General features: G+C 43.6%; 4 protein-coding genes across 4 annotated transcripts; all 4 read right to left on the reverse strand.

The window, feature by feature from the left end:
- Nucleotides 1-7,649: 7,649 nt before the first annotated feature.
- KD926_008957 (J domain-containing protein) lies at nucleotides 7,650-11,513 on the reverse strand (the record flags this gene model as incomplete). Its single annotated transcript, XM_053101545.1, has 4 exons — nucleotides 7,650-7,703; nucleotides 7,757-8,240; nucleotides 9,190-10,876; nucleotides 10,928-11,513. 4 exons carry the CDS (start codon nucleotides 11,511-11,513, stop codon nucleotides 7,650-7,652), a joined length of 2,811 nt encoding a protein of 936 aa, XP_052954837.1.
- Nucleotides 11,514-15,547: 4,034 nt separating this feature from the next.
- On the reverse strand, nucleotides 15,548-16,348 carry KD926_008958 (uncharacterized protein; the record flags this gene model as incomplete). Its single annotated transcript, XM_053101547.1, has 1 exon — nucleotides 15,548-16,348. One exon carries the CDS (start codon nucleotides 16,346-16,348, stop codon nucleotides 15,548-15,550), a length of 801 nt encoding a protein of 266 aa, XP_052954838.1.
- Nucleotides 16,349-16,468: 120 nt separating this feature from the next.
- KD926_008959 (NADPH oxidase family protein) lies at nucleotides 16,469-17,415 on the reverse strand (the record flags this gene model as incomplete). Its single annotated transcript, XM_053101548.1, has 4 exons — nucleotides 16,469-16,608; nucleotides 16,663-16,807; nucleotides 16,856-16,929; nucleotides 16,983-17,415. 4 exons carry the CDS (start codon nucleotides 17,413-17,415, stop codon nucleotides 16,469-16,471), a joined length of 792 nt encoding a protein of 263 aa, XP_052954839.1.
- Nucleotides 17,416-19,366: 1,951 nt separating this feature from the next.
- Nucleotides 19,367-21,519, reverse strand: KD926_008960 (uncharacterized protein; the record flags this gene model as incomplete). The annotated part of the gene is made up of 2 exons (XM_053101549.1): nucleotides 19,367-19,560; nucleotides 19,641-21,519. The coding sequence occupies 2 exons, from the start codon at nucleotides 21,517-21,519 to the stop codon at nucleotides 19,367-19,369; spliced, it is 2,073 nt and encodes a 690-aa protein (XP_052954840.1).
- Nucleotides 21,520-23,614: the final 2,095 nt, after the last annotated feature.

Below are 23,614 nucleotides of genomic sequence, written 5' to 3' on the forward strand. Positions count from 1 at the left end.
CAAGGTGCTGTGCGGTATGTGGATTAGGTCAAGATACTCCACTTCTCTGGTCTGGTTGATAACATCGTTCCAACATTTTCTTTTAGCATTTTTGGGGTAATAATCTGTCTATTCACCGTTGTATTTATGGCTAGTTACGAATCTTGGTTGTGATTAATGATAAAGTAATTACTTGATTAGTACTTCTTCCAAGAATTGATGGCAAGCGGCAGGCCCGCCGCCTAGGTAATCAAGCTGTAATGTCTGTTTAGCTCATAATATAGCGCGCTTTTCTGGTAGAGGCGAGTGTACTAAGAACTGACAACTGGGCGAGTCCAGGTGTCTATGGTTATCCGATTGTTATATTTACAGGCGCTATTCTTGATATAGCTAACTCGGTTAGTCTCGGTGCGGAATATGGAGACGAGTCGGGCTGACTGCTGCAACCATAATCTAAGATGAAATGATGGGAGACACAGGAATGCGCATTTTTTGCCAAAGAATGAGTCAAATTAAAAATGACAGACGGTAGATATTCAATATATCACTGACCGAGAACTGACTATCTTGTGACTATTCATATCCCGACACAGCCATCATTGCAGTTGTTCTGTCTTTTCGATCATACACAATCTCGTCAATCCAAAGGAGACGTATGTATATCTTGTTTATAGTACGACAAGACAACATGGATCCATAGTTTTTGTATCTGATCTTTTCGTCCCAATCCCCGGACAATTCTATCCAGTTATTGATCTCTTCAGCCCGCAAATTAAGTATATCTTTAAATTTGACACGAATTTCCTCAAGTTCCGTGTTGGACAAAGCCTCAAAATAACGACGGCAGTGATTGAAAGGAAGTACACAGTTCACTAGTAGGCGGTTATATCGCTCTTGATATGTTCCCAAGGTAGAAGATAGCGAGAATGACATTTTATATAGCTAGTTGGTGTATCGAGCGACAGTCAGAGGTATATATCTGTTTATGAGTCAATAAATGAGGGGTTTGATTTAAAGAATGTTAGTATTAGAAGGAAAAATATAGATAAACACTTACTGGGTTTTAGTTTTCAAGCTTCCTACTCTGAATAGGCCATAATGTAACATAATATAGCCAACTACCTATGGCTAGAAAACAGGAAAATAGCAGCAATGTGATATTTCCACATATCCGCTGAGAACTTATAAAGTATAATCTGTATCCTGATTCTTCACAACTGCGTAGACATTTCCTATTAATATAATTACTATAATATACTGGAGGAAATGGATTTACCGGACTACAGTATTTTGCAATGATTTATGCATCCAAGATGCGACACCCTAGAATGGTATGCAAACGAACTATCTTCGGTCGACTGTTTCCTGCTATTGGACTGATTTAGGATTACTTAAATTTAGTCTTCAATACTGCCATATTCAAAATCAGATTCCCCCAGCGTACACTAAAAAATGTTTCTCTAGCCCCACGAGCTTTTTCAAGAACATAATATATTGGATCATCCTCAATCTATGTGGGTCTACCGAAGATGCGATTAATCAGCCGATCTATTAACTAACTATAACTAACTATGATCATAGTTAGTTAACTATTCACATGAATGAAGGTCTTGATTTCTTCTACATAATGAAGATGCATATCGCTACGGCGAGGGGTCGAGGTAAATGAATTCACCCATCCATCCGATTGTAATGAAGAGGGCGAAATAATGACATTATATATATATAGCCCAGAATCATACAGGGGACTTATTATTTATATTGTATTGCTAACTCCTCTGCAGTAATTTTTCCTGGCTTTGGGAAGTGTGTAGCCTGTGGGTCTGTTAATCTAACTCTATTTTTAAAGTTTTCAGCTACTTACAAGCTACTCCTGTGAAAGAGGCCATAACCCATTCGAATTGAAAAATAAAATATGCCCATTATGTTTTAGGCTAATTATCAAGGATACATCTGCATCACACTCTAAGGAATACTCAAAGGCTCTTCAAAACAAGTGACTCTTCCGTCGGCTGCGCTGCTGGTATCTGGACTTGGCACTGCTGGAGCGGCGATGGTAGATTGATCGTTTTTTAGGGTTCATTTTGAGAAAGCGTGTAGTAGAGTTAGATGGAAGAAAACGGCAACTTTAAATAATGTGGAACCCTATGCAGCTCTAGATTAAGTGGTCAGCGAGGCCCGGGAAACGGGGGCCACACGTGTCACGATTTTGAACTCCCATTGATATATATATATCCCATATTAAGTGGCTCAGTTCAACAGTTGTTAAGTTGCGAACTTGTGAATAGCTTCATTTTTCTATTATAATTTCAGGATTATCTTGCTGATCTTGAAAGACAGAATACTATTGACTATTCTCTATATGTACTATCCATTAACATTAACATCCTCATTGTATCAGCTGTCATTGAGTGTCGCCGAATACCAATAACATCTCTTCCTTTACTGAACAGCCGTTCCACTGAGACCTCGGAAGCTGGAATAGCAAGATAATCCCGCGCAGCAGCAGCCATTCGAGGATAATCAGCCCGATTAACCCTCCACCAATTATATAGCCAGTTTGTATCTTCTGTATTATCTTCATTCACATGAGGAAGACTGAAGTATCGATCAATATCAGACATTTGTGATTGAGGTTCTGGTTGCAATCGTTTCAATAAGCCGGATGTAGTTGAATTGGATGCTTTCAACGTTGGCAGAGATCGTATCGTAGAATGATTAACCTCTACTTCAGCAGCAGGATAACCCATATGGAGAGTATTAAGAACATCATTGATAATAAGTTCTGCAGTTGTTGAATCTGTCAATTCTTGGCGAAGAAGATCACCTTTAAAACGAGGATCCAGGAGATGTGCTGTATAATATATGTTGCAATCATCTACTAAAGAATAGTATTTTTCATACTTCTTTGAGATTTTTGCAACAGCTGAAGATATATCCTTGTCTAGATCCTTGAATCTCCCTTTGCATTCAGAGGCCTCATCAATTAGGTCATGAAGCGCGTAAAATATAAGTCTGCTAGATTACAAGACATGCAATTATCTGACAATTAAAAGAATACATCTCGTATTCCTTTGTTTGACATATCTGCTTGCGAAACTTCAAAAGATTATTCAAAGAATATAAAACTGTAGTAGACTGCTCAACAACAAGTACCAATGGAAGTAAAGATCAGTTGTATGTAGATAATCCCGACTGTACTATAAAAGCTTGTAAACGAATAAAATATCGAAGGATTAATTTACATCTCAAAAAACACTGCAGACTATTTTTGAACTGTTCATGGGTACAAATGGTATGTTCTGTTAATTTGATCTATTCACAAACCGATTAACCATAAGATAGGCTGTTTTTTTAATTAATGAAGTTATTGCTGTCATAAGTGATGAATTCAAGAAAGGCGAGCAGTACTACCTGACAGAATTTAGAATGAAGATAGGAACACAGAAACTTTTGGAAATGATACCAGAGTTTATCAAGACCTATCAATCCCTGCCGTTTATGTTAGCTAGCAAGTCTGAAAAAGAAATTCGCCGGCGCCAAATCTCCAAGTTGAAAATGGCCAAAGAGGCCGTACCAGGGCTTTTTGTTCAGACCAAGAACCATCCGATTGAGATGCCAGTGGTCGAACTTCGAGGATTCGCTCCAACAAACCACAGTAGTGAGATGATGAATGTATATGCGCGTGCCTGGCTTCTAGAAAGTCAAGTCTATGATCTCTCTGCAGATATCTTACATCTTTATCGGCTGTACAACTCTCCCTCACGCCGATTGACCATTAGATTGAACCTCAAAAGGGGGTCCATAAGTCTCCTACGCCGATCACAGAGAATATGGTTACAATATCGGAGGGTCTATGGGAGGAAACTTTAAGGCGAGAGAGGTTGTACATGAGATGGACGTTTCTTTGGATGTAATGTAATATTTCAGTCTAAGATTCAATTTCGAAGCCCAGCTCTCTCAATTATAGAGGCTTTAGCAATGTCGCCTTTATGTAAAAGCCCCTGATGAAACATTCCTGATGTACATTGCCGGGACACTGAAGGGGGAAATATGGCTCGGAGCTTTGGTTGTACGGAATGTGGAAATATCCAACTATATCCCTTCTATAGCCGAGAGAGCGCGGTGTCCGAAACCGATTCTTTAATTGCTTTCGGGCAACTTGAAAAATACATTTCGCTTTATCAAAGATAAAGTTATGATAGAATCTATTGAGACAGGCGCAACAAAATGCATGGCCGCAAGTGAGAACTAATTCGATGGGTTTATTATAGCATATCTTGCATGTAAAATCTGCTCGGTCTGCTGTGTTAGATAGAATAGCACATATCATCCGGCTGAGTTTAAAAAGATCAAAAAGTAAGTCAACGCACCAGTACAGTATTGGCGTAGATACTATCTTTGCGTTTAGTTCCAATTGGACTCTCTGCTGCATTGGTTAGTATTACTACATCTGTAGAACTCACATGTAGTACCTCGAGTATTCCCGCTGCGTTGATAGTAGTGTTCTTGCCCAATGCTATCATTGACGTTTATTGGAAAGTCTACCTGCTCTATTAGCTACTGTTTAGATTATCAGGGGTATAACAAGCCACAGCAGATAAGACCGCAATAATGAGCCTCGAGATCCAGGTAGAGGTAATCCACGCAGACATTATTTCTAACCACGCCTGATGTTCCGATGAGAGGTTAACTTATAAGCACGGACACAGCAAGCTAAAATAATAAATACCACTCTTCCCATGTTGTTTCTTGGACTTTTCTTACCTCAACTAGCAGAGCCAATCTGTTTATCTAGAAATGCCTCCAAAGATGGCTCAATTTTCTCTCGACTGCATCGAGGGCCCTGTTCCTACCCAGGATCACCAGTCACCTGGATGTTATCAACCAGAGGATGCCCTTGAGTTTGATCTTCCCTCGCCGATTTCTTTCCTGATCAGGGAGCAAAGTGTGGTCTCTGGCGACACTATTCCAGATGCACCTTATAGCCCCCCAGAGAGCCGCATGTTTGGTCATGATCCTGTATTGCCGGAAAGACAATCGGGCGACATGTACCACACCATCCCAGACCTAAGGAGACAACCAATAGAAAGTGAGTCAAGTGACCTTGAAATATAGCATAGAGACAAAGCTCAAAACTCCGTCAAACTAGACCCACCCCCTATCTATGGAATAGGCGAGTCAATGACGTTATATCTCTCGCAACGACTGAACCCCGACGGTAATAAACAACTTCTACGCCTTCAGATTAAATGGTGCTCTGAGGCTGAATGTTCCCAGTGAACACGGGTATCTTTGTTATGATTGTAGGAGCCTGGTTGATATAAATACTGCTAGTGCATAACAAAGAAAGATTGACCCGTCTTGACTGCCTGTATACTAAATAGTTCGTAGAGTAGACGATATAAAGAGGTACAGTGTACCTTGTTCTTTAATATGTACAAGGACTGAAAGTGCAATGAATAAGATATGCTTGTCCTACTATCGCAAGATAGTTCTACCAAGCTACAGGAAAGCCCCACAGATTTTATCGTACATTCAAGTCCAGCATAGACAGTCTCTGAGGTCTGGTTTGGGAGGGTTCCGGTAAGGCTACAGGACATTAGCTATCTAGGAACTAATGGCTGGATCAAGATCATATTTAGAATATCAGTATACTTACGGGGTTTTTGCAGTGGCGCGGGTAATGGAACGTCATTAAAGAAGATTCTGTTGAGTAGTATAATGATGATAATGATACCAGCGGTAAGAGTAAGCGCCGATATGTTATCAAAGGCTAAGGAATCATACAGAGCCATGTTTGCAGAAGGTGGGAGAAAGCGATAGCGACCTTTCACGACCAGCAATAAAGGGGTGAAAGGGCTATATGAACCCACCTTGGATTTCTTTGTCTTCGGTGGCCACGTCGAAGGACATAGTCTTTTGTATCACTTCAATGCTTGTACAACATTGACATCCGCCCCTTTCCTTGCTATCCTGGCAGTGGATTATCTTTTACAACTGTTGAAATTTATATGGTGTGTATCCAGCTATATAGTCTGACCCAAAATGTCCTTTCATGCTTTGAACAGACTCAACTGGTTTTCAAGCGCTAGTTCCGAAGCCCTAGTCTCCTGAAAGTGGTTAGCCTATATTTTCGGCTTGTATCCGCCATAAATGGCACCACGCCCAATAAAAACACAAAATGACCAACCGTGACATGACGGCCAAGAATACACCCTCCGCCCACCCTCCAGTTATTTGCCATCACCTCACGTCCTTAAGATGACTGCGTGCTTTTATCTCAGAGCATCGAGATGGCATGGTATCTTAACCCCTAACACTCCCAGACGATTGTCTATATGATACGTAGGAAACTGTTGGCCGTCTCTCTAGGCGTAATTGCTAGTAATGTTACCCATAGGGATATCGAATGATGAAGGTCTCTTCTTTCAATCTAGTTGCAAACGATGGTTTAAATACATGAAGAATAATAAGCAATCCCTAAAAAGGCAGCTGAAAGAGATATAACTTTTGAACCATGTAAATAACAGAAAACTCTGCATAATCCTCGGGAATCGGTAGTTACCAATTCCGATATCCGGAATAGGAAGGTCTCCTATGTAACTAGCGGTCACATACGGTGACAGAAACAGCCAAACAATCCAGTAATTGCTCAGACCCCCAATATAGCGAACAGGCTGTGAACCAGCGCCGCAGAAAGCCAGTCGATCTCATCCCGCCTGGGCTGGCCACAAAGCATTACTCCTCTAGACCTCCTCTGGGTGCTGCTAACTAGTGGATGCACACACGCAGGTGTAAGAGTTAATCCCGGGGGGGGAGGGCAAATAGAGCGAGCTATGGGGAGCGGAGAGGAATTGGGGGAAGTAGATAAAGCTCCGGCAGAAAATGACCTATTAGGTTCAGGCGCAATCTTGAGATATACGTACCTAAACCTGCGCAAGCATATAGCGCTTAGAGAAGGTTCCCAGGATGCGGGACAAATGCATACAAACAACGTGGACATCTCGCCTCACGTGCGTTGCCGGTGAAGTCCGAGATCGAGGAGACTCGGATATTCCGTTGTATAAGTACAGAATTTCTCTTTCACTTTTGCTACAATAGCCTATGCAATATCTATATCCAAGTTTCAATAACTACCACAGTCTACCCGAACATGCGGTACTGGCAAGTTCTCTTGACACTTATTCTCTTTATATTTCCTTACGGGAGCTGTCAATGTAACGATGAATTATATAAGATTGATTGGTCAAAGACACTGACAGTTGATCATTTACCATCTGCGATTCTGACAATGCCTATTACCACAGCGGATTGCTAGGTATGAAGTTACACACCTAGATTCAAGGATTTAGTCTAAACAAATGAGCAGGATGAACTATACTGTGCTGTTCAGTACATAGCTATGTGTTCTAGCATAATAGCTTATACAAGTCAAGAATAACCACGGTACAGGCTCGGGGGATTAGTATGGGCGAGATCCTACCAGCGATGGCGCGATACCTATGTGGTCTGGATAGAGCTAGAACCAAAAATATATCCGAAAGGTTCTTGATCACACTTATGAGCCATCCTTATCCACCTTTCTTTCTATCATAGCACACGCAGGTATCCAATCACATGAAAATCCTTGCAACTCGCACATACGCCGTAACGTTTCTCTTTCTTTTTCATAGTCGCATTGTGTCGTAATCTGTCCATTTCCATGGATTGAGTTTAGCAATCTACTCATCTCACGTAAAGAGATTAAAGTCGTTAATGCGTCACATTGGCTGACAGATAAGTCTTCACCGGGGCCTCCCAGGTACCCGAGGAACATGCCTTCGAGATGATCCAGAAATTCTGATGGGCTATCCGACTCGGACTGCCTCTTCAACATTGCCCAGATAAGACGAAGCCAAGGGACTAAAATCTCCCACTCATCATTAACAGACTCTTCCGGCTCTGCAAAGTATCCATAATCGTGCGTAGGAGGAATATTGCACCACCCTTTCATATATTGTTTCCTGGTACAAAAGTTTTCAAGTTGGTCTTTCAACATAGCCCGATCCTGTCTTAGGTCCCAGCCGTATAGAAATACACCATAGTCCACAACCCCTAGAGTACTTAGTAGCCCGGCTTCATTGTTTAAATCCTGAATCCGAGAATTGATACGTTCCAGCTGGACAATTGCTGCTTCGGCCTCCTGGCTCTTCATAGGATCTGCCATATATGCTTGATATAGCTCGATCAGATGGCATGTGGCACGCTGGTGTTTGTATCTGTGATACAATTGTAATTTATTGGGACTGGAGTTGATGTTGGATGCGTCTGCCATCTTGAAAATGATCAGTGTGGTATAGTAGAAGTAGGAGAAATACTACTAATGTCTACCCTTATATACTAAGGATGCCTTTGAACATAGAGTATTTAAACCATCTATTTAGGCGCTATAAGGAGAATTATTATTTATCATTTGACGGATCTCAAAACACAGATATATATCTATTCGCCTAACTGTCATCTGCTACTAGATTGTATGTTAATAAAGAACCTGATACGTTGTCTATTCTCTAATCCAAGTATTCTAGCTGAAAAGTAGTGTATTATTATTACAAAGTCGCGTTTAAAGTCTGAGGCAGCTACCGTCAAGTTGTATTTAAAGCGACAAGAAGCAAACTGTTATACGAATAAACCGTATGATTGAGTTAGATCTGTAATCAAATAAATATGTTTTCAATATTATTCAGGTCATGTAGGTCCGTATAAATATTTTTCGTTCGTAAACTCTTAATTTTACGTTGATAGTAGATATAACAAGCAACTTATATATTGATTACTATCAGACTATATATTGCTTCAAATTTCCTCTTGAGCTTACTGACTATAAGGACACGAGAGGTAGTGCAGGATACTTGAATTGACATAAAGCCTGTAACTACTAACTATAAGATATTGATTATCACATGTTTACCATGAAAACACTTTGGGACTACATAGTTTCAAGACAAAGAATTGAATGACCAGTAATAACCTCTCTATACATTTATCATGGGCCGATAGCCTTAACGGAATAGATAGTATAGCAGTTGGAAAGTGCCTCCGTAGCAAAGCTGATATCTTGTCTGCCCCTATATGCTGAAACACTCGGTGGATCAAGACGTTGTCTATAGTCTCCTTTGCAACAAGGAAGTTAAATTGTTGATCTCCTGTTGCTGTCTCAGTACTAACTTTGCGATATAATTAATGGAGATGTCATCTGTACTTTCGTTAGTAGGTCCTGAGGGTGTTGCGCGTTGTTCAGAGGTCGGTCTTTTCTGTTGCCGAAGTTCAGCCATCATCTTTTCAAGGTCGGCCTCAGGATCGCCGCCCGATGCCGGCTTGTCTGATATCAGATGTACTTTAAGGCTCGGCTCATTTACTTTCATATTTTTTCTTGACGGTAGCTTGTTCACCAGTTGGGCAGGCGGCTTTCGTCCGTATTTTTCAAAAAACTGCACAATATCATAATCCGCGTCTACACCGGATCGTACTATTCGATAACTCGATCTTGTAGCGATCTTTTTCTCAACATTAAGCTCTTCTCCTGTTTCCGAGCGATCACCCAACCGCATATTTACCCAAATCTCAGGCGCCCTCGTATTACCTTGTGATGTATGGGCAAAGACCGCCTCCAACTCAAGAAAACGATGTTGGTCGTTTTCTGTGACCTGACAAACCTCTTGAACGGCATCAGAAGCCAGGTATCCTTTCATTGCATCTTTACCTATCTTGGTGCCGGATCGTAGCTCCCCAATAGGAATATCTTTATCTGGCAGAACCGCGAAAAGGAACGCCTTTCCTTCATGTTGCTTGCTCATTTGCCATGACCTATGGCCACATATGGCTTCCCCATCTCTTGTCTTTGGAGCCGGCTTGTCGATATCCATAGAGTCTGGGTCTCTTGCTCTTTCGCTGAACGTCGGTCCATGGACTTTGTTCTCTGGCCTCGGGAGCCTGTTGTTCCCTCTAGACACGGGGGCTGGATTTCGCACATCGCTAGTCCTATCCTCATCTTGCCCAGACCTTAATGCCCAGGATCGTGGACAGTTGTGTTGAACAAGATATGTCTCCAGTTCAGAATGACGTTGGTCCGAATATCTATCACCAGACCTGCCGGCAGCCAGGTCTCGATAGTACTGAGGAAGGTCTTCCACGTTCCATGTATCTGGTAGGTTGTTCTCTTCGAACCACTCTTTTGCCATGGAGCTCAGACTGTCCAGTGATTTCTTTGCAGCTCTATTTTTGGGGTTTCTCTTAAGAATCTCAATGTAGGGGTTTGCTAAGGCAGCAAAAGCTATAGGAATTGCTTCTGAAGGCTGATCCAGATACCAGTGTTGTAGCCAGCCGTGACACTGTTTTTCGCATTCAAAGGTAAGAAATGCAGAGGCATATTGCGTCATTTCTACCATATTATCCGGGCTCTGACGCAGCGCCTCACGCCTCAGGATTTTATTCCTGGCTAACTGGCGAATCAAGCTAATGTTGAGATCGAATTTTTCCGATCCATTCTGAAATTTGATCCGTGTCTGGACATTCTCTGCCCTCATGACTGCCGCTTCATCATCTGGGTTCGCTATGATAGCCTCGATGTCTTTTGTGACACTTTCATATGCTCGCACAATACTGGGCGGTGCAGTTCGCCCCTTCCTCTCACTCAACATCTTGTTGATTGCGTCCAGAGTGTGCTTAATATTTAATTCTTCCTTTGACTGTTTATTTTGATCCTTTGGCTTGTCCTCATATCCTCCTTCGTAGTCATTAGCCTCGTCACCGCTATCATCACCTTCGAATGCATTCACGTGAAAGCTCTCGCCAGTTTGTAAATCGTCAAGTAAAGTTGGATTTGAGCTAAGTTGACGATAGGCGTAATTAACGCCTGTTTTATCCATTAGCAATAGCACCTATATACTAGAAGTCTCATATTTACATTCGAGAGCTTTGTTGGCTTTCTGTCGGGACTCTGCGCTTTCTTGGTGATGGTCGGGATGGACTAGCTTAACCTTCTGACGGAAAGCCCGGTTTATATCTTTTTCTGAAGCTAATTTGTAAACACCTAGTATACGTTCGTAATCCGTCAATTCCCCTTGAAGTATCTCATCGACAGCCTGTCTCCTCATTGCTGGAGTAGTTGTTGTAGGCTCTCGAGGGGTAATGCCCTCTTTTTCACGATTCTTCGCGGCATCCGTAGTTTTTCCGGCGTCATTATAATAGAAAGACGCTGGATCTTCGTCGTCTGTTTCAGCAAGAGTTCTCAGTGCCTGTTTTCCACGACTCTTGGCGGACTTTGACGCTTCTCCTTTTTCACCAAGTTGCGGACGCTCCTTTGTAGGAGACATCTGTAGAGAGTCCTCTTCATCATCGGAATCCATTATGATCAAGTTCGATGCTGATTCTCTAACAAGAGAAGGACGTGGGACCATAGGTCCCCTTCCGCTTTGCATCATTTCGCTACTTTGACTCTCAGGTCGGGGAAGAGTAGGAGACTTGATATTGTTATGATTTCCGTTATCCATAGTGGTGGTTTACTGGTGTTCTTGATCTGATGTAGGATGTCAGAATTCTGGTTTCAAGATGTGATTTACGACACTTGGTAGCAGATAGGCTATATTTATACTATAATAGTTCTTGCCTGAAGTAGAGTTATGCACGTACTATGGCCGTGATATACTCTCGCCTTCTACCAGACAGAATAACATGCCAAAGCCAGATTACCTACAGGATGTAGAGACCCAAATATATAATATCGTCTACTTCAATTATTATGGGTACAACAGCAACTCCTCTGTCGCTCCAATGGATCTGTGATCAAACCACATGATCAAGGCATTACAGTGGTACATTATAAGTAGACTAAATAATCATATCTTATATCATAAATACCAAGTACACCAAGTCCTAAAAAGTATTATGAACTCCGATTCACATCTGTAAAATTAGTTTCTTGTTTTGAGGGAATGAAATGACAGGAAACACAGACTAGGAACTGGAGTGAATGATCCGGGTCGTGACATACTGTTAAAGGTGTTGCTGCTGTCAATGTTGGTGTTTCAGACCATAAACCTGCTATTAGACTTTTTCGTTTTCAGTTTCGTCGTCTTACACTCTGAAGTTGTTTTCGGACCCTAACGCCAAGTTTACTTTAACTGTACAGTCGTTCTCGAAATCGGCTTGACCGATACACATTGAGAAACTCTTTCCTGGGCTACCGCCAAGACCTTAGCGCAGATCATTTATTGAGCGGGCCGCATCAAACTGAGAGACTCAGTAAAATGCGTCGTGTATGTTACAGTAATATGTGATATAGATTACAATACGTGTATGAAAGGAAAGTCCATAGTATTCCATATAGGATTCTATGGTGGGTCTCTACAAGTCATGTGAGGAAAGGCTACCTTGCGCAAGTAACTTGATGGTCTGCTGGGAGGCCTCTTTGTCCCTCTCCTCTTCCTTTGGACGGTGTGTGCTAGTCATCACTTGCGAGATCTTGTTTATTGCCGGCTGGACTGGACAGCTGCATTACATACGTTTTCCTCGGGCGCTAAATAAACAGATCACCGGGCAAAACTCGGAATGGGCTGTTAGCTCTTGTAATGCACTCGTATCCCTCGTTTGACCATTCCGGTTGCCCGACTCCGTTTCGGATCTCTAAAGATTTGGAAATCGCAAGTATCTACACGATCTACTGGCTGTAGAATACAACCAAGTTGGTGGAAACTGGATATAAAGTAAGTACATAATCTGTCAGGGGACATGTTGGTACTGTGGCACTGATTCACTCTTGTACATAGGTCTATACTACATGCTTTGACATTAAAGTGACGTCTCTTGAGGAGTTAGCAGAAGGGTCAAGCCCCAGAGGCGATACCCTGAGCTTGACTGTGACCTCTACGCATTTCATTTGTCCGACCCACCAGGCATCTGTACAGTATGAACATGGATGGATGAGTTTACAACAGCAGGGCGAAAGACGACTGCGCCATTGGCAACTTCCCGGTGTAAAATATGTATAGTAAAGTAGGAGTTAAGGCAGGTCTTGGCTTCCCCACGCATCAGATGATGAACGAGTACTAGTACCCAGCACCGCGAAGAGATGTCTTGCCATCGCTGGGGGTCTTAGACGGCTGCCCTAAGAGCTGGATGTGGGCCCTAAACAACACGGCGCCCATGGCCTGAAGTACAGCTCACCTTGAAGGACCGACACAGCGGCGCGACAAGCCCCGAGCCTGGCAGCACCAACTACCAGCACGAGACTCATCAGACAAGGAGCAGCAGCCGTGTGGACACTGCAGTGCTCTGCACATGCTGGTGGACGACGCTAGGACCTGGTCCTGCTTCCCCAACGCGGGACACGACCGGCCTTTATAAGTGTTAACCCTCCTTAGTGCAGCCTGATGTACGCCGATTCCCGTGAATTATAGAATTCAGTCTGGAACAAATCCCCATCTGAGTGAATAGAGCAGAAGTTGGCCAGGAAGCGTCAAAATGAAACAAAGCTGGAATTTACATGGCTAGAGGTATTATATAAGCAAGCAAGCCTTGGTCAACTAACTAGTGAAATATATTCTCTGTAGTTGGTGTCACGTGATTTGCATATAGCCTCGATACCAGACAATGTTCTCTTTGTCTAGCACAAAATAATCTAATACAAGGGGTCTGACCCGGCAAAACGGGGTACGTATTTTCCGTTTTCACCTTTCTTAAATTCATTGGCTCTGATTTCGGCTAGATAATACCAGCTATACTCCTCGTCGCGATTCAGTATGTTGAAAAAGACATCCCTATTTGTGACTCGTCCCCAGCCCGATCTCAGCTCCCAGTTGGGTGTAAAGATTATTCTGTCGAGATGTGACTGCGGAATACCCCGAGCAACTTTGAGGATGTATGGCGGATCTTTCTTAGTGCGGTGCTTCTTACGCGCTTCCTTTTTCCAAGCTGACTCCATGATTAGCCTATTCTTGATTTATCATAGGGAAAGTGCCTCACGCATAAGAACCTGACGGAATTTTCCCATTTTTGACGTGTAGTCAGGTTATCAAATTTAGAAACTGCTTAAGCTTGGTACACAAGATTATATAATAACAGTGGGTGCGTTGTGCAGTAGAATGGACATTGACTCAACCTGACTATTTATAGAATAGAAAAGTGCATATTTGGCAACGTACAAAGGGGGCAGGTCACTTCACTAACAGTCTATCGAAAACGCCGGCAGGATTACATGGATTGTGGATCAGCGAAGGGTATCCACAAGCTACACCACTCAAGCATCTCTGTTCTCTCTGCGACACCTCTCCTGTTCGCAGCCCTCGTCTGCGGTCTATAACCCGATTCAAATTACAAGGGGAAACCTGTAATCAAGCAGATTATTATTTTTAGTCTGTAATACTATCTTATAAGATATGGAACTGTAACAGTAGTTCCGGAATTGATGTTACCACCTACACTTTATTATCTATACCAAGACAGGCTATCACTGATCCATTGTACTCTTTAGACTTAGGGACGAGTAGGTCAAACACATAAAGAATGAAAGCTGTCTCTTCTATATAAGGCGGTAAACCTACTCTTAAATCTACTTCCAGAGACATACTGATAAGGGCCGAGGTTGAGCATAAAAGCACCAAATAACAGCAGACAAGACTGAATATCGGCAGGTACGTGAACCTGTGCTTGCAGAGAGAAAAGGTTCAAGGAAAGTTACTCACAATCTCTTAGGATGAAGATCCACGAGGTGATCACAGTGATATGCACTCTATGGACGGGAGTTCATGGACAGAAGTTTCTATCTAGCTGTAACAGAGTTGTGATGGGCGGAGACTACGTTCTCCATGGAAACTGCGAAAAGGCTACCAAGGACAGTGTAGGAACGAAATTGGCACTTGAAGAGTGCGTAGGCCACTCAGCTGGATATATCTACAAAGGAATCTAGTAAGTGAAACGCAGTCAGGAAACTTTTAGTTTGCCCAAGGAACCCCCACTTGCAGTTAGAGAAACTAAAGGTAATATAATAGCGCTGGATCGAAGAGTATAAAGAGTTGTGATAACTGCAAGTACAGAGATGGAATACTAGAATGTTTATGTGATAAAGGCAAGGATGGGTATGTACTTGGAGAGGAGAAATACCAGTTAGGTCAACTTGATCTAGGTCAGTAAATATGGCAGTAACTGTGGAAGAATGCGAACTGGGCGACGAGAGCTAATCATGGATGGAATAGACGAAATAATTAGTAACTATGACGGGCAGCTTACATGCTGAAAGGTAACAAAGCAGCGACGGGTAGAGGGGCAAGCTAGAGGTAGTAGGTAGTGTACTGTAGATACTCGAAAGTGAATGTATTTGGATACCCTATTAAGCTTTCTGGAACATCTGATAGGGCTATATAGGTAGCGGGATAATATACGTAATGGTGTATAGGATTAAACAGGGCATTCAATAATTAGGAAAATGATTCAATCAACACCATACTATCAAGTAACATTGCTACTGACCTAACAAGATACATCAGACAGTGAGAAAAAATTCCTCCGATCAGTATCAGGTATAATCCAACTAGTCCTCCGCCTCTTCCAGATCAGCACCATAATCAGGGACCCAGGTCTCGGGATACCCATTCAGCATGCATTCTCTCCGAAGCTTCTCGCGACATCTCACAATGTGTCCAATATGCTCAGTGAACGCGTAGGTTCCTAGCTCCTGGTATAAGCTAAGCAGAGTATCCATCTCCAGAAACCCAACATTCACCCATGGGCGGGGGTGCTGATGGATTTTGTGTAATCTGTTCACATTGCGGTTGAAGTCCGAACCAACACTTATCAGGACACCTTCAATATCCTCAATGGTGCTTTCCGGTGAGTTTACCATTCGCAGGCTCCACAAACATTTCAGGATAAACCCTGGTGTAACCCAGTCACTGCTCGACCAGTAGTCAGGTCTGTACGGGCAGTACTCAGCGCCGGGCGCTGGGGGCAGGCAAGCCCATTCCACAGGGTAATTATGCAGTCGACAGAAATGTTCCAGCTGAGTCGTTGAAGCGCCCTTCTCCCAGGCATGCAGGAATACGCCGATATCAATGATCCCTAACTTGATGTTGATACAGTGATCAATGTTATACTGGTAGATGTCCTGGTTGACTGTAGAGAGCTTCTGTTGAAGTTTACACAGCTCGTCTGCAGCCGTAGGTTCGTGTCTCGCCATGAAGATTGCACAGATAAGGACACCTGCCCGTTGATGCTGTTCCATGTGATATGGGTGGAGAGGCAATTTAGGCACCATTGTATAGCCAAGGGTTAGAGCTTCATACTCAGAGTCAGATTCTGGGAGCTCCATATTTGCGGGTTCGGGGGATGCCATAGGATCAAGTGAGATATTAGGAAATGTAAGGAATCAGCACTAGAAAATGTTGTCTCTTGTGAACTCCAGGTGAGGATAGAATGACAGGGTATTTATAAACAGCCGACGGAGTACCAACACCTATCCCCGCACCTGGCTTGGCGCCTCCGGTGGCTGAAAATCTAGACATAAAAACTCGATCTCTTTTTCTAGATGACCCCGCTTGATCTGGTCCAAAACACAGCGCCGAAGTGAATCCACGAACCGAGATCCAGCAGAAGCTAGTACAACGTATCGTTAAATTAAATTCGACAATGGTGGAGTCGTAGACTTACCCGTTATCAGCATCTTTCCACGACGGCCTTGGAGCTCTTCGATCAGCACAGATTCTATATGAATAGTACTAGCAAACCTTCTCACGCGTCTACCGTATCGTAGATTCATATCGCCGTTGACAACATAGAGCTGAAAATCTAGCATCTAATCAGGTGTTATAATTGATTACATGTGACATCATGTGATCTTTACCATTGTCTTGCTATGGTTATCATGGTCTTCCCTCAGCATGTGCTCTATCCACTGCTTCACCATAGAAAGCTCCTCTAGCATATAGCCGGTCAATAAAGGTAGCTAGGAGCTATAGGTTGAAACGTACCTTCATTGGTCTCCCAGATAAGTGAAAGTCGACGGATAGGAAATCTGCCTCCGAGAGAGCCATAGAATGATTCCCTGATGTAGGGCATCTGCGCAGCAATACCAATGCCTTGTGTGAACATCACTACATGACCAAACCTTTCTAGTCTTGGAGGACATCCATATGGCCCGTCGATAATTGCTCTTAAATTAGTGTAAGATCCATAACTAGCGAGTTGTTTTGTAAGTCCCCATTGGGCCTGTACAATTAGCCAGATAACAAATGGTCCATCATTCTCGTCGTTGGACGAAGGCAAGTTTGCACCCTTATAGAGGGTATTTAAATCATTAAGCAACTCAGAATCCGGGGCTCTGTGGGCACGGCATGAGAGCTCCGGCGCATTCCACCACGCAACAGAGAATGGATGGGCCTGTATGAAGGACCCGAGTCTCATCGTTTCGAGATGAATGTATACTGTCTGACCAGCATGAAGATTCCAGCCCCGTGGTAAGCGTACACATAATTTGAATAAGCACAGCGTCCTTTCGCCATTTTCCTGTGAGTGCATATATTTATGAACTGTCGCAACAGGAAAAGGTTCACCGAATCGAAAGTTACGGTAGGCTATCCTCCCAAATTGGCCAAGGGTAGTTATGACGAACAGTAGGCTGGCCGCCTCTAGGCAGCAAATACTAAAGTTAGGGGTCCAGAGTGAAGGGCTATGTACTAGACGGAACACATGGGTCCAGGTGAATATAAGGCATAGAATAGCGAGGCTATAGTGAAGCTTGGTGAATATTCCATAGGCATATTGCCGTAAAGGCTTGACAGAGGCCAGAATAAGAGCAGCAAGAGCCGAGGCACCCTATATTAATCAGTATTATACCTGCAAGAAAGAGAAACTGTATTACCATAATACCATCTCGATGGCCTGACATAGACCACCGGACTTCTGTGGTCTGACTTTTGATTATGACATGGATTGCTACTTGTACAATAGCCATCCAGCCGGCAGTTCGATGCATGTAAACGAATGTATTGAGATAGACACCTAAGATATCAGAGACCAGATGCAGCCGCGAACCCGCAAACAGGACTGTGAAGTGAAGGACGGCTAGTGATGCCGCACGTGTGCCGGCATCATCCAGTCCTTTTACGCCAAGTGTATTACATAGTATCGTACCAGCCCAGTAAGGTAGCTGCAATATTAGCTCACTGTAAAGCCGCTGCTGTATACACCAGATGCCTCGTGGTAGCGACAACAGATACCAACGCTGGAGAACAGCAGCTATAAACCGAGGGGGGAGCCGTGGACGGATGAAACGCACGCAAGACCGTAGGAAGAGGAGGCCTATAGGGCAACCTAAGCAGAGTGTATAGATAATCAGGGGGTTCATTTTATCCGAAGGGTTATTTTGTAATTGAGAGAGAGCTAACAGGGAGGGGAACTATATATTCCCAAAGAGCCACCGGTAGTCTAGGCTTGCACCATCTGACTGGTTGTCCCATAAAAATGGAGGCAGATTTACAAGAACGAAGACGCCGGAAGAACGAACGGTCGCAGTTTAAAAGAATGTCTTCTCGACTGATTAGCCAAAGCGACGAGATTGGCAAGCTCTTCTACTGCAAAGTTTACTTGGTCATCCAGGGCCCTGAGGGCAATGTACTGACCTACAAGAATTGTGAGGTTGAATGGCCGCCATCCCAACACTCAAAGTTTCAGGCGTACGAGATTTACACTCCTTTACAGTGCATGCCTCACAAGCCTGGGACATTATTCGAGGGAAAGAAATTCCGCCTGTTGAAAGCTGCAAACGATTTTATTACGAAGTCCAAAGCCAAAAAGCCTAGAATATTTCTTGCAATCCAGTGCGAAAACGGGTACGCGATTACATACAATAGCAGTTCCTCAAAAAGCTGGCCACCTTCCCCAAGTCAGATGGTCTGTCAAGCACGCAACCTCTACTCAGTTACTATGCTAACATTTTTCAGAGATCACTTTTCCCAAATATGAAGAGGGTTGGACCACGTGATTTTGTTGATTGTCCCGGTCTACCGTTGGAAACAAATAACACAGGGCTTCCAGATAATACTACCGTCATATCTGACACTCAATAAGCTAGCTTAACAGGTTATAACAAATGTTATCAGGCTTTGAGTAGGGCATGGGCCAGGGCAATTATATGCGTAGCGTAGGCTATCCGCTGTTAGGATGGAATGTAAACCTGATGAGCATAGACATGCGGCCTTTCACCTATAGCGTAAGCCCAGTAGGCTGGCAGTCTTTAATCCATAACGTGCCTAGGTAAGCGTAGGCTGGCAGTCTTTCATCTATAGCGTAGGCCCAGGTATGCGTAGGCCCAGTGAGCGTAGGCCTAATGAGCGTAGGCCCAGTGAGCGTAGGCCTAATGAGCGTAGGCCCAGTAAGCGTAGGCCTGCAATCTTTCATCTATAGCGTAGGCCCAGGTATGCGTAGGCCCAGGTATGCGTAGGCCCAGTGAGCGTAGGCCCAGTGAGCGTAGGCCTAATGAGCGTAGGCCCAGTGAGCGTAGGCCTAATGAGCGTAGGCCTAATGAGCGTAGGCCCAGTAAGCGTAGGCCTGCAATCTTTCATCTATACTCTTGATGGGCATAGGCCCGCTCCATATGGTTTATATTTTGCACGCTACTTATAACTCACCTGGCCCAGGCTCATTTCTCTGCGCATAAAGGAAGTTACTCGGGTCATACCCACATATCACAAAACTACTCCGTTCCAAATAGGACTGCAGTGATTTGTGGTCGATTGTAATGAGACTGTCCCCTTCATAAGCCGCGAACCACCAACGCTCCTTTCCATGAAGAAAGTTCTCCAATAGACAGAATTGCTGCCTGTCAAAAAAGTGCAAAATAGACCTGTCATATGCATAAATGGCAAATCTTTCCTCTCTGTTCTTAAGATGGTCTTTAATGTCTTTGGGTCGAAGGTCCACCTTTTCCCTGGGCACAGAAGCCGCCCACAAGTGCGGGTTAGGTGTTCTTGAGCTCGAATGTACGAGAGATTGGGAAAGAGTAGTCAGCGGTGTTCCAGACTGTGGATTCCAGCCAGCAGATATATCATGTGGTCGCGCGATCAGGGCTGGTTGCATGTTGAGTGCATCCGCTGCAGGAAATGGACTATGGTCCGATGATGCATTATATATTCCAGTAGTATGCAATCCAGGACTCCCGGGGAAAGGGGTCACCTCTCCAGAGGTCTGTGGTTGGCCAATGGGTGGATTGGGTGGCACTGGGGGAAGGGCTAGCGGCCTAGTCAATTGATTTGTTGCAGGTTGTCGATTTGTGGGCGTCGAAATATCTTGCGACATATCCACGTCGTCGTCTGGATGCATTATCGTGTCAACACTAGATCCATCTGCTGAGACATTTTCTGGAGCCCCCGGGATTGGCGGTGCTTGGGAGAGGGAATCGAGAGTATGCCCCCCATCTCCATGAAAGAATGACAAGAAGGCTTCACGTGCTACAGCAAAGACGCTGATCGCTGCCACACCAGGGTCCGGTAGCAGTGTACATTGTATGTTTTCTAAACACATATATGGACTGATGTTATCAAACATACTCTCTGTTGGCATACCACACCTCCTCCCTAACTTCCATCTCTCCTCCACGCTGGTAGATAATCTTGGGTCTCTGACGATCTCAGGTAGTCTGTCTGATGTTGGATAGTTCTTGTCAGTCTGTCTAATCTTTGTAGAGTCAAAGCCGTGATTTATTGCGGACCGTGCGAGAAAGCCCCAGTAATTCCCAGTATATTCCGCTTTAAAACTCCTTTTGTCCTGTAAGGGCTTGAAAGTGGTCAAATAAGGGAATACACGAAGAGCTACAAGCCAGAGGCGCTGGTACTCTGGCCAGAACTCCACGTTTGAGACCGTATTTTGGCTAAAATGTTGCATCATCTGCTGACGCAGTGTTCCCGTGAACTTGCTAGGAACGAGAGCCCTGAGTAATATAGCTGCGGGCTCGAGGTATTTGGTGTTTTCTAGAAACGTAGTAATAGACGGGATGATGCCATTGAAAGCGAATAGTCGCTCTCTTAGCAGGTTACGATGAACAGGATCTTGTACATCTGCAAACAGTGCCCTATTTTCGAAAAGGGCATCAATGTAGCTTCTGTCAGCAGGCGACCATCGAGGAGTGCGGCCTTGAAGATAATTGACCGAAGTCATATCAAGGAGATGACCTGGGAGTCCACACATAATCTCCGTCCATATTATATAGATATATCGTACAGATGCTGCTAGCTCCTCTGCACACTTCATCCTGAAGAATCGGCGAAGACTTCCTAAATTGAATCCAGCAAGTACAGCAGGAAATTGGAGCATCAAATCAAGAGCTTCACAAAGTGGTTTATATGCCTTATTATCATGCAGACGGTCGTAATCCCTTCTTTTAGAGCTGGAGACTATGCGGCTCTTCCACTTAGCGGATTGTGTCAATTGATGAGCGAGATGGTACGCTCGAATCTTCCCGTATAGCTCACCATCTAGGTAAGGCATTGTGTTATCAAACTCTTCGGCCATTGCTGTTATGGCAGCTGGCGGTATAACTATCCAGACTTTTGATCAGTGTCTTTATATCATTAGGAAATGGAGCTATTACCATCTTCGTTCAAAAGAGTAATTATCCACCAGCGATCCTGTGGATCGGCATAGAACCTTTTAGCAGCCTCCCATCGGTGCCTTCCTGACAGTGCGTGTAGGGGAGAGTTATCTGGTATTTGTAGAAATGGAGGGTGGATCGGAGACAGTGGCCGAGACACATCACTGGCTTGAAGTATGTTGTCAAATTTGCTTGTGGATATCAAAGTTGGGATAAAATTTTCAAAAACCAGTCTTTTACAGCCAACATCACTGTATATCTTTAGAAGTCGTGAGACATTTCGCTCGTCAAAGACACGACTATCTTTGGTGAGAAAATATAAGCTATCAAGACGGACGCGTGCGTAGCCTAAGAACGCATTGTTCTTGATCTGTAGGAGTTTTTGGTCTGAGAGCTCTGTGCTGTCCATTATGGTGCTGTAACTTGGTGCTGGAGAGTAAATACCGATTCTGATTTATCCAAAATCGAAGTACCACTCCAGGGAAGCCCATCAATATATCTCACTCATAATATAGCCTATATCGATATTTATAGAATAAAGATCTATTATCCTGACCAAGATTTAGGTTAATTTCCGAGATAAAATTCACCACCAAAAAGAGTCAATCGATCCGTATATAGCACCGTCAATCTAGAATTCCTATTGGTTAAATAGCCGTAATTAATGTTCCGTCGGATTAATTATAGAGTCAGATGATCAATGATGTTTCTGGTTTCCTCTTATCAGATCAACTTGTCGCAAGACATTTGATATAGAGAATAGAGTAGTTATATTTCAAATGCATTTTATTATGGGAATAACTGTTCTTCATGGTTGGAAGACTGCCTATGGGTAGACACCCCTGTACACACGTCCTATGTCAATCTCCTGTGTTAACTCCTGTAACTTTCTGGGCCAATCCCTGTAACTTTCTGGGCCAATCCCTGTAACCCTCTGGGTCAATCCCTGCAGCCCCCTGGGTCAACCCCCTGGGTCAATCCCTTGGGTCAATCCCTTGGGTCAACCCCCTGGGCCAACCTCCTGGGTAGGTTAGCCCGCAAATGCGTATTGATACGGCAATCATTTACATCTCGAGAAAAATATTCTTCCGACCTGCTATCAGCATGCATGTCTAGCGCCAAGCCCCAACTCTGTACAACTTTGTACGGCGCACAGGATTAATACTGCGCCCAAATACCATCCTAGCAGTGATCGCCTTTATTTTACTTATGTCTATACTAAGTACACTAGTATAGACCACCCAATCTATCATTACACCCATTCTATAAACCAAAACGGAGAATCGTTCTATAATATTTGATTTATATATAATGTCATTGAAACACTGCAGTGCATTATTAGAATTTCACTTAGTATGCCAGAAGATTGGCCGTTATTAAGACTGACACGTATGAAAACTGCTTTCTGTGGCAAAAGCCGCTTTCAGAAGGGGAATCAGTTATAATGTTGGGTACTTCACTTGTCCTGAGGTACATGGGACATCCTACGTAAATTATTTAATGGAGGTGCATCCTCTATATATACCTGGATAATACAACTTCAGTTCTTATCAAACATCGTTCCAGGAATGACTAGTCATGGAAACGGCAAATCAACCCCCAAATCCAGACATTCGAGGCTCTTCGAAGAAAGTAACAAAGCGACCACCAATCCGCCCCTCGAGTACCGCAAAAGTGGAAGATATCACTTTCAAGGTGGAGGGAGTTGATCCCTGGGAGCATTACCAGAATGAAGCAACTTTGGAGCCAGGTTATTACCTAGCGTTTCAGAAGAGCTACCCACACACTACTGTGTTTGTTCGTCAAATTAAATTACAAGGCTATAAGCATGTCGACTTCAAGCCGGGCATTCATCGAAATATGGTAAATCTGTACCGTGTGTATATTGAGGAATCATGTGTTACCATGATCTACGAAGCCACTGTGGCATCATTAAAGGATATCCTGACTTTTCGTCCATACTGGAGTAGCGCTGAGACGGCTGCAGTATGTCAAGGTGTTCTATTGGTTCTAAAG

The sequence above is a fragment of the Aspergillus affinis genome (assembly GCF_023601865.1).
Source record: "Aspergillus affinis strain CMG 70 chromosome Unknown NODE_61_length_193485_cov_92_287067, whole genome shotgun sequence".
Classification (NCBI taxonomy): domain Eukaryota; kingdom Fungi; phylum Ascomycota; class Eurotiomycetes; order Eurotiales; family Aspergillaceae; genus Aspergillus; species Aspergillus affinis.